The 11,191-nt window shown below is 28.1% G+C and overlaps 1 protein-coding gene across 1 annotated transcript; it reads left to right on the forward strand.

The window, feature by feature from the left end:
* Positions 1-4,547: 4,547 nt before the first annotated feature.
* On the forward strand, positions 4,548-10,873 carry LOC102596333 (WAT1-related protein At5g64700-like). Its single transcript, XM_006350954.2, has 6 exons — positions 4,548-4,612; positions 4,748-4,864; positions 7,335-7,581; positions 8,567-8,725; positions 9,558-9,709; positions 10,400-10,873. The coding sequence occupies exons 1-6, from the start codon at positions 4,566-4,568 to the stop codon at positions 10,590-10,592; spliced, it is 915 nt and encodes a 304-aa protein (XP_006351016.1). The 5' UTR covers positions 4,548-4,565; the 3' UTR covers positions 10,593-10,873.
* Positions 10,874-11,191: the final 318 nt, after the last annotated feature.

Here is an 11,191-nt window from a genome sequence, read left to right on the forward strand (position 1 = left end):
ATATATATATATATATATATAAATAATATAATAGAATAAAAGTAATCGAATCCTGTGAGACAATTACTCATTTTTATTTTTCACCACAAGAAATTACAAAGATTTATTTCACGAGAGAAAAATAGTCACACATAAAATATGGTACGTTGGTTTATATGTAAAATACATGCACACAAAATATTCCATAAGAATTTAATCGAATTTTGTCTCAAATTGAAGGCAACTTTTTGGCCAAATTCATCTCCTTATATTAAATAAAATATAAATGTATTTAGTGACATACATTATTGTGAAAAATAAGAATAGAATAACTATAGTTTAGCTCTCAATTAATTAGGCTTTATTTGTATGTAAAATTATTGGACTTATAATTACGAAAACCTCTAATTTAGAAAATCAAACAGAAAAAAGATTAATTAAGGATGATATTAAATATGATAGTGAGTATACTATAGATTACAGTTGAAAATAAAATGAATAAATAGATATTTTGTCTAAGGTGTGAATATATCTAGCTCTCTGTAAGGAAATTCAGGCCTAATGCGGCATAATATTCATCAGTCCAACATCTCAACAACATCGTATAACTCAAACAACTCTTAATTAGTCGAAGATTAGTGTCAACAAAACATACTAGAACTATTACATAAATTAAATGAACTTTTGGTAAATAACTATCTCTAGTACTTATTCCCAATGTGGACACAAAATTAATTTTACCTAATGTAGATTAAAACCAAAAAAGGAATTCCCCTAACAGAATTTTATTGAAATGAAAACTCAAGAAGAGAAATATATGCTTGATTGACCTCTTTTATCTTTTTATTTTTTTTGTAATAATAAAATATTCAAAAGGAACCAATTATTTGTGCAATTGCTTGGTGAAAGGAGGTAAGCACAAAATAAAAGGGGAATCAAGCATTTTGATGATCTTTACTTTATTCAGATTGTGTGTAATTAATTTACATTACAATAATATATTTGATAAAGTAGTTACTGCTTAAATTTTTACTAATAAAATATTTTTGCGTTGGAATCCAATTTACCAAAAGGGAGCATCTTTAAATTAGAATAGCTCATGTAGAAGTAAAGTAATAATATAAAAAAACAAGTGTAATCGAGTGAATGGTAATCTTGTTGGGTAAAATAATTTAAAGTTTTAGAAAATTAAATTTATTTAAGTTTTAGTATTTTGATTCTTGTTTAGATAGGATTTATAGTTAGAATTTATATATATATATATATATAAAATTCTATTTTGAGCTAAAGTAGATTTTGTGCTATTATAAATAAATATATTATTAGTTATTTTTTATTATGTGAAATAGTGAAAAATTATAAAAAGCATTCAAAGATTTATGAGATTATGAATAGAATATTGTTCGATACTTCATGTCATGTTACACCTATGCATGCAAGAGCAGTGAAAGATACGGTAACAAATGAATACAAATATAATTTGTTATGAATATTACAATAATGATATAATTATATTTGATGATACAATTTTATTTTATTTTTGCTTTGGAATTGGAAGGATTTTATTTATTAAATAGTAGGTTCATTCATACAAAAAGGAACTGATCTAATTAAACGATATATTACAATAATGATATAATTGTATTTGATGATACAATTATAATTGTTGATACAAATTATATTCGTTAATATACTTAATACAGGTGATTTGCATCATTGAATTGAATACAATAGTTTTTGATATTATTGTATTCATTGATTCAAATCAACTATATCAATTGTATCCGTGATACAATTGTCAGTCATTTATACAATTATTGATGAGATATACAAATTAATTGTATCTTTCTTTCCTCTCTCCTCTCTCCTCTCAAATTTCATTTACCTCTCTCCTCCCTCTCCCAATCTCGCCCATCTCTCACCCCCTTTTAGTAGTTAGTTTTTTAATACAAATTAATTATATTTGTGATACAATTATCGATCAAATATACAAATCAATTGTATCTCTCTCGCTTCTCTTCTCTTCTCTTTCTCCGGCCAGATCTCGCTCGCCTCTCTCCTCCTTCTAACATGTAACTACAAGTTGTAATTAAGAAAATAATTACCTAGGGGGCGTGATTATATATTTATATTTGCAATGTTAGCTATTTTTGAATTTTCTTCTTAATTATTGTATCATTATTGGACATTATTTTTACCCTAATCTTTTCAATTCGTTTGAAGCGGCAAAGAATTGCTTCTTCATCTCTCTGTTTACTTTTTGTTCTATCAAAGTTTGTTCTATAAAAGTTTGTTCTATAAAAGTTTGTTCTATCAAAATTTGTTCTATAAAAGTTTGTTCTATCAAAGTTTGTTCTATCAAAGTTGGTTAGCGTTCCATATTAGCTCGGAAATAAATCAGTGGTTTGCTTATATAGACTTAGACAAAAAAAAAATTCATAAGCTAGCTTTAGATGTTGAGTTAGGTTCAGGTGTCATATTTTTTCATGATATCAAATTAAGGTTCATTCCAAATTTCGGCTCTGAATCCACGCTCCAGTTGGGCCCGAACATGAAGGGGTGCTAGATCGAATGGGTTAGTTTTACATTAACTGGAGAATGAATTGATGGTATGCTTATACGAACTTGGACGATTTTCCTTCATAAACTAACTTTAGGGGTTGAGTTAGGTTTATGTACCTATTTTTTCATAGTATTAGAGCTAGGTACATTCCCAGTTTGGGCTCTCGATCCATGCTCTAGTTAGGTTTGGACGTGAAGGAGTTTTATAACTGAATTCCCATCGAACTTACTCACTGAAAAATACACCGGTAGAAAACAAATTCTCTTTAAAATTATGAAAGCTTCCTAATTTTTCCACATAAAATCACCATTATTTTTTGTTTTTCTTACTAATTCAATCAATATATATGTGAAAATAATTATTCAAACATTTTTGTGTGGAAATTTAGTAGCTTAAGGAACAAAGGAGAGGGGGGGACAAATTATAATTATTAAAAAGATCTTTCACTCATTTTTTTTTAATCTTTGCCAAGATTATATATAAAACTATTGCTAGATCCATCCATGATCCTTAAAAAGCCCAGTCTAGAAAGTAGTTTAATGTTTGCTAATTAAGTACTATAGTAATTAGCTAAGGGTCCATTATCTAATTAAAAACCTATAGTATTTCTTTTCATAAAATAAAAAATAAAAAAGGAAGCATCCCTAAATAGTTCTACTTTAGAAACTTTTTATTATTGTTGGTCCCTTGTGGTCCAATTGAAAAGCAACTTATACATCACTATCAATAGTCATATTATATTGTAGTTTGTGTTTTCCAAATTCTTCTATATAAATCCCACTTCTTAGTCCCAATCTTTTGTAGTTTTTGAGTTGATTAAGAGTAGACAACCAAAGTTTACACCTTTTTTTTTCCTCCCAACAAAGAAAAAAACATCACATAATTAAAAAGAGAGAGAAAATGGATGGAAAGAGGAAAATATCTGTAGCAATTGTAATAATACAAGCCATATATACTGGGATGTTCTTGCTTTCAAAAAGTTGCCTTTGATGTTGGAATGAACCCTTTTGTGTTTGTATTCTATAGACAAGCTGCTGCTGCTGTCTTCTTAACACCTATAGCCATGTTTCTTGAAAGTAAATTATTTTAATAGTTTTGATTTAGTATACATGTATATTTATATATATATTGTTCGGACGCTTCAAACATGTTGTCGCACTTGTGTCTAAAAGTTTGTAGCTTTTGGAGGATTGAACACATAAAATTGTATCTTAGAAGTGTTCGAGCAACATATATAGCCTATCATCCCACTAACCCATTTTTAAAGTCCAAACATATTATCATACTTGTGTCTGAAATTCATAGTTTTTTGGAGGATTGAACACACAAAACTGTATTTTAAAAGTATTCGAGCAACATATATAGCCTATCATCCCACTAACCCATTTTTAAGTCCAAACATATTATTGTACATGTGTCTGAAGTTTGTAGCTTTTGGAGGATAGAACACATAAAACTGTATTTTAATAGTATCCGAGCAACATATATAGCCTATCATCCCACTAACCCATTTTTAAAGTCCAAACATGTTGTCGTATTTGTGTCTGAAGTTCATAGCTTTTAGAGAATTGAACACACAAAACTGTATTTTAAAAGTGTTCGAGCAACATGTATAGCCTATAATCCCACTAACCCATTTTTAAAGTTCAATCATGTTGTAGTACTTGTATCTGCAGTTTATAGCTTTTGAAGGATTGAACATATAAAACTGTATTTTAAAAGTGTTCGAGCAATATAGTCTATAATCCCACTAACCCATTTTTTAAATCTTTCTTTAACTATATATGAGTATTTGCTCAAGTGTGTGAAAGATTAAATGGTTAGAGAGGTTATATTAAATTTTTAGATTAGATGGTTACACAATTTAATTAACATGGTATCAGAGGAGTGGGTGAAGTTAATTCCTAATGGAATTAGTCTCTATGTAATTAATTAACAATTTAATATTTTGAATGAGATGGTTACACAGGTTATTAATACCGACCTATTATTTTTTTGTGTTTGTAGGAAAACAGCACCACCAATGTCATTCTTGATTTGCTTCAAGATTTTCATGCTCTCTCTATGTGGGTAAGTTATGAGTTAATTCTATTCTACAATCACATTTAGCGGTAACTTATTTTCCTTTTAGCAGTAATATTTAGCAGCAGTTAAGCTACTGTCATTATGTTGAGAGTCACTATAATGAAGTTGGTGTTTTATCAGGGTTACATTGAGCTTGAATATTTATGGAGTGGCACTTAAATACACTTCAGCAACTTTGGCTGCTGCAACTACTAACAGTCTTCCAGTTACTACTTTTCTCCTTGCAATTTTACTTAGGTATGTGTTTTTTTAATTTTTTTTATTTAATATCATCCACTCAGATTTTCACCTCCCGCGATAATAAGGGGTTTGACGGACCCCTACCATCTATGTATATAGATATATAAGTAAAAGTTCAATGTGGGAAACATAAAGTACCTGACTTTTAGGCTTTCACCTTTTGTGGTGATATGAGGTTTTGACGAACCCCTATCATCATATATATAAATATAAGAAATAATACAATAAAGGGGACATAAACCTAACCTCCAAAATTAGAATGGTACACTAAGTTACAAATGTCTAGTGCTCTTATTTAGTACCTTACTATAGTTAACTCTTAACTTAAAATGGCAATTAAAAATCTAAATATTCTTCCTTTTCTTCTAAATAGGTGTATTCTTTGTGTCATTGCGTGTAAGTAGATGTGTGGAAGGTGCATTTATTAATATATATATATATATATATCCTTTTCATCAAAGTGTAAAGTTAGGCTTGTGTATAATTAAATAATGGAAGAAATTATACACTAAATAAATAGTATGTAATATAATCTATGTAAGTAGTGGTTTCAAGAATATACTTTGCAGAAAGGGAGTGTTAGGATAAGTATATTTTATGCTAATCAATATGAAATAATAATAATGAGAGACATTATACTTTTTCTTTGTTCCTTTTTAACTTATATTTATTTCTCCTTTAGGTTATCAAACAAAAAACAATTCAGGTGGGCTATGTCTAGTAAAATTAAATGGTGTTACTTAACAAGAATATTCTGGCTTAATAACGGAAAGATATTACATTATTCAAGGTGTATGATACATTTTACAATTTGAAAACTTCAATAATTATGTCTCTCACATAGAATGTCATGACAATTTAATGACAAGCACTCAATTTTAGAAAGCTAAAGTTTATAAGGGTGTGTTGGGTATAGATGAGTTTTTTCATGTTCGATTGGTTAAAAAAATATATTTAAAATAAATAAATTCTTTTAAAATGAGGAAAGTGAAATTTTCTAGTAAAAGCAGGAAAAATAAGTTATACGAGTGACATTTCATATTAAATTGTGTTCTCCCACCTCATCTTCACCTCTCCCCCCTCCCCCCTCCCCACCACCTCTAACCTCCACCTTTCATAGTATTTATCTAGACTATATATAAATATTTTTAGAATAATATTTCTTCTTACATATCGAACACAAAAACAAGAAACTCATTTATTTTCCTGAAAAACATGTTTCTCGCTAAAAAATAAGAGATAAACAGTGGCAATAAATTTTGTTTCGGCAATATTTAGCGACAATTAAGTTAATGTCATTATATCCAGAGTCGTTAAAGCTTTTAACGATGTTTATACAGAGTGTTGTTTATAAATACTCATATGTATTATTGTTGCTAAATGTATGTAATACAACAACAATTATATTATTACCGCTAAATCCTTTATTTGTTGTAGTATCGTCTCAGTACCAAAAAAACCCTAAGTTGGAGCCAATATTGTTTGTCATTTTGTACCTGGCCATCTTTAATCATATAGATATTTGGAATTATGTACTAAATTAAAGTTGAGAATAATAAGGTAAAGAGAAATCATTTAATTGTAGGCAATCTTTGAACAAAATTTGACCTTTTAGCTAACTAGCCAAGAGAAAGTAAACTCACTTACCCAAAATAGGCTTTGAGAAAGGAGGTTGAGGGGTTCTTTTGGCACACAAAAAGAATCTAATAACAACAAGTAGCATATGGGGGGGTGGGGGGCGAAATGGTTCATATTGTGCAAGAATTCTCTATTTCATCCATGTTGGAATATATTCATATAAATTTTCACTTTAATTTTATGATTGTGATAGATTAATTTGATTGATTTGATGTAAATTTCTTCTTTGGGAGTTTTTTATATTCGTTCACCAAAATAATAATCAGCACACACACACACACATATATATATATGGTATATTAATGTATAATATACATATAATATATACCCCTCTATTTTTATTTATTTATCTTGTTTTGATTTGACACAAAATTTAAGAAAATAAATAAGACTTTAAAATCTTGTGGTATTAAATTAAAGTTATGTCAAATGTACCAAATTGTCATTTAATCTTTATGATCTTAAACATGTCAGGTGGAAAGTTGAATTAAAAAGTTCACAAAAATAAAATGCGACATTCTTTTTTTAACGGACTAAAAACGAAAGTAGAACAAACAAATTGAAATAAAGAAAAATCATAATAGGTGTATCTTTTTTGTACATTTGACTAGAAATTATTTTTTGTCGACCGGTCAAATGTGTAACTTAGCCCTTTCTTTTTGTTGCTTTAACTAGACACTATAGTACTTCCTTGTTTTAGTGAAATAGTAAAGTATGTTACGTAGTCCACTCACTTATGTTCCTTATCTAAGTAGTGGTCATCCATAAATGTCTTATCAATTTTGTATAGTAATGTTATATTTTGCTTTGATGACATTAACACAAATAGGATGGAGAGTGTGAAAATGAGGACATGGGGAGGGATAGCAAAGGTTATGGGCATAGTGTTTTGTGCAGGAGGAGCATTAACAATAGCATTTTTTAAGGGTCCAACAATGAAACTTTTGATGCATCATCATCTATTTAGCTATCATGGTCAAGTGCAAAACAGTGCTGCTTCTGGCAATACATGGATCAAAGGTGTCTTCCTTATGTTGCTTGCTAATGCATTATGGGCTACTTGGCTTGTCATGCAGGTATATTCTTATTCTTATTGATATTGTATGTAGTGTCTAGATTAATTACTTTATGTCTAGTGATTCATTCACTACAATAACAATAACTTTTAGCGACAAGAAATATATACATTAACAAAGAATCTTAAAGTTAATTATCATTGGATCCAATGTCGCTATAAACTTTAGGGACATTTACAAAAAATGCTAATTGCGTCTAAAAACACATATTTAACGGTAATTAAGTTTTTGTTGTTAAAGATCATTTTTGATGTAGTAATTGAACATACAAATAACATATATAATATATACATCATATTTATACATCGAGATATAAAAGAAAAGAATATTGTTTCACTTACATTTGCTATATTTGGTAAAGTGTTATTGTATTTTGTAATTAATTAAAAGTTTACCATAAAGAATGGTAAATAAGTTTTAAAGTAGCTTACCATATAAAAATTTGTCTATAATACTTTTGAAATTTGTAGTCTTAAATAGGTGCAGAAGTAGACTTTAACCTATGAATCCGGCATAACCCAGTAATATCAGCTTAAATCCTACATATCTATTAAAAAATTGATTAAATACGTACAAAATAAAAATTCAAAACCTAGTTCGTAACACTTTGAGGTTCATGTCCTAGAGTCCAAAACTTATAACATTCAAATCCTATATCCGCTTGTGTTCTTAAATATATCATGATATTACTTATAACAATTAAATATATCATAATATCACTTCGTTAAATTATTTCAATATTAGAAAAATAGTTATTCTTTTAATTTGGAACAAACTAAAAAGGAAGCAGGACCATATAAAGTAGAGCTAATTGAGTGACTTTTTAGTTTTAAAAAAAAAACATTTTGGTAACTTTCATGATATTTATATAAAGTCGAGTAACTTTCATGATACTTATATCATTGGTAAAATCATCTCTATAATAGAGTTTTTCGACCTGAAATACTGATAGTTAATTAATTGTTTGTGTTATTATCTTTTGTAGAACCAAGTTCTCAAGAGTTACCCATCAAAGCTACTATGTACAACTCTACAATGCTTCATGAGTAGTATTCAATCATTTGTTTTTGCCATAGCTTTAGCAAGAGATCCTTCTGAATGGAGACTTGGATGGAATGTTAGACTCCTCTCTGTTGCCTATTGTGTAAGTCAAATTTTTTTACCTAACTTTATCATTTTATGTTTTTCATACTTGAAAAGATAATTAAAAGTGATAAATGAAAGGATACAAAGCAAGTACAAAAGTTTAAAAAGATAAAGAGGAAGAAATAAAAGATGTTTCCATTATTAGAATGTTAACTAGATAATGTTGTATTATCACAAGAAAGATTCGTATTTCGAGAATTAACTTGACTAATTATTGAAGTTAAATTGATTTATATCAACTTAATCTTATAAAAGTTATACCATAAGTATTATATATTACGATTCTTCTCATGTCAATGTGATAAAATATATATATACTTCCTTCGTTTTAAAAAGAATGACAATCTGATTTGACATGAAGTTTAAGAAAATAAAGAAGATTTTTCAATCTTGTGATCTTAAATTAAAGTTATGTCAAATGTACCAAAATACCTTTTAAATTTGAAAAACTAAAATTAAAGTGATGTCAAAAAAAAAGAAGGAAAGAATTATTCTTTTTCAAACAAACTAGAAAAGAAAAATAGGCCATTTTTTTAAACGTACGTAGGGAGTATATATTTTTAAATATTGATCAAAATTTACATAATCTAAATCATAGAAAACGAAAGCTGTCATATAAACTGAACAAAGAATAAATGAACCTTTGATAGAAATACTTTACTGTTTGGCACAAAAGATTGTCATTTTCTTGCAACACTTTAGATAATACCTTTTGTCATCCATAACCTTCTTTTAATGGTAGTCTTAATTAGTTAGAATACTTATAGGTTAAGTTTATTATTATTTTTAAATTTGCTAATTTATTTTTTGATTTTTATTTTTTTTGGCAGGGAATAGTTGTGACTGGAGTTACATTTTATTTACAAGCTTGGGTTGTTGAAAAGAAAGGTCCAGTTTATATGGCCATGACTACACCTTTGGCCTTAATTTTTACAATTGCTGCTTCTGCTGTGCTTTTTGGAGAAATCATTAGTTTGGGAAGGTAATATTCTTACTTTTAAAAAAAAAATATTTATTAATATGAAAACTAAGTTGGTCAAATTCTATAAGACTATGCTTAAGTAAACTTATAAGCTAGTCAGATTGACTTAAAAGAACTTTTTAACTTATTTTTGTTTTGATAAATATTCAAAAGTACTTACAAGTTGAGTGTTCGTAAGTCAAAATCACTCAGAAGTCATAAGGTAGTCGTTCTCAACTTATGATTTTTTCAATTTTGTAAAAATTTCTAATTTGACAAAAATAAAATTTCTATTTTATGCTTAATAATTTTTTTAAAAAAATTCTCAAAATACCTTTTCCAAAACAAAATCTTTGGCATCCTCTGTGTTTACATATTTGTTGTTCCATCTTTTTTCTTATAAAGATACTTTTTGATTTTGTAAACAATCTAGTCATCATTTTACTAAAAGAACAACTTCACTTCTTTTTTTACCAAACATGTCAATTATTTATTATCAGTTTCAACACTTTATTCAACACAAATAATTATTTATTTATAAATTGATTTTAGCACTTAACACTCTATCGACTATTTACGATTAGCTAACTCAAACATCTATGCTTTTAACACTTAACACTTTATCAATTATTTACGATCAACTAACTCAAACGTACTCTAAAATTAGTTATTGATGCACTTGTTTTTTTTTGCATGTTTCATTTCTTGTAGCATTTTAGGAGGGATATTGTTGGTTGGTGGTCTATACTGTGTACTTTGGGGAAAATCTAAAGAACAAAATATGAAAACTTCAAATATTGAAGATATTGAAAAGGCAGAGAATGGATCAAAGGAAGAATCAATCTTGGAGAAACAAACCTCAACACCAAATGCAAGAATCCAACACGCTTGTTCTCCAGCTTAATTAGAGGTCTTGGAAATAAAAAATAATAATTAATGTATGTTCACCGATGAAAATAACTTATTGTTCATATAATAATTATTGTTCGTGTATCGTATGTGTCTCACATGCAGCAAGAAAGAATCCTTTTGGCAAGGAGGGATTTAGGAGCTTCAATCTCATTGTGTACAATTAGCATAGTGTTTAGGATAATTCATGATCAGATACTAATTGAGTTTTATGTTGTATGTGGGCACTAGCTATTATTAAAGTGATTTATAATAAAGGTTAGTATATCAAGTGTTGTAATCTAGTATTTTTGTTCAGTATTGTTATTATTATTTTGTTGTTTTTGCTACTTTATTATTTTTTATTTTTTGCTAGGTTTCTTTGACTCTATTTATTTTATATGGTTGATTATTTTATATGATTTACTTGAGTTGGAGGTCTATTGAAAATAGTCTATCTAAAAAATGGCCACGTAGCCTTTCTTTTTTCTTCTTTTGCGTCTTCTTCGTCCTTCTTCTACGTCCTCCTCCTTCTTCTTTAAAATTCGACATACTAAAGACGTGAATAGTTCTGAGCGAATTATATATCGAAAGACTTGAAACATCGAGAGAATT

This window comes from Solanum tuberosum, unplaced genomic scaffold (assembly GCF_000226075.1).
Source record: "Solanum tuberosum cultivar DM 1-3 516 R44 unplaced genomic scaffold, SolTub_3.0 scf00131, whole genome shotgun sequence".
In the NCBI taxonomy this organism is placed as follows: Eukaryota; Viridiplantae; Streptophyta; class Magnoliopsida; order Solanales; family Solanaceae; genus Solanum; species Solanum tuberosum.

Coding starts and splice junctions, on each gene's coding strand:
- LOC102596333 (XM_006350954.2), top strand. CDS start 4,566: ATGTCATTCTTGATTTGCTTCAAGATTTTCATGCTCTCTCTATGTGG. Junction 4,865..7,334: donor CTCCTTGCAATTTTACTTAG/GTATGTGTTTTT, acceptor TAACACAAATAG/GATGGAGAGTGTGAAAATGA. Junction 7,582..8,566: donor CTACTTGGCTTGTCATGCAG/GTATATTCTTAT, acceptor TATCTTTTGTAG/AACCAAGTTCTCAAGAGTTA.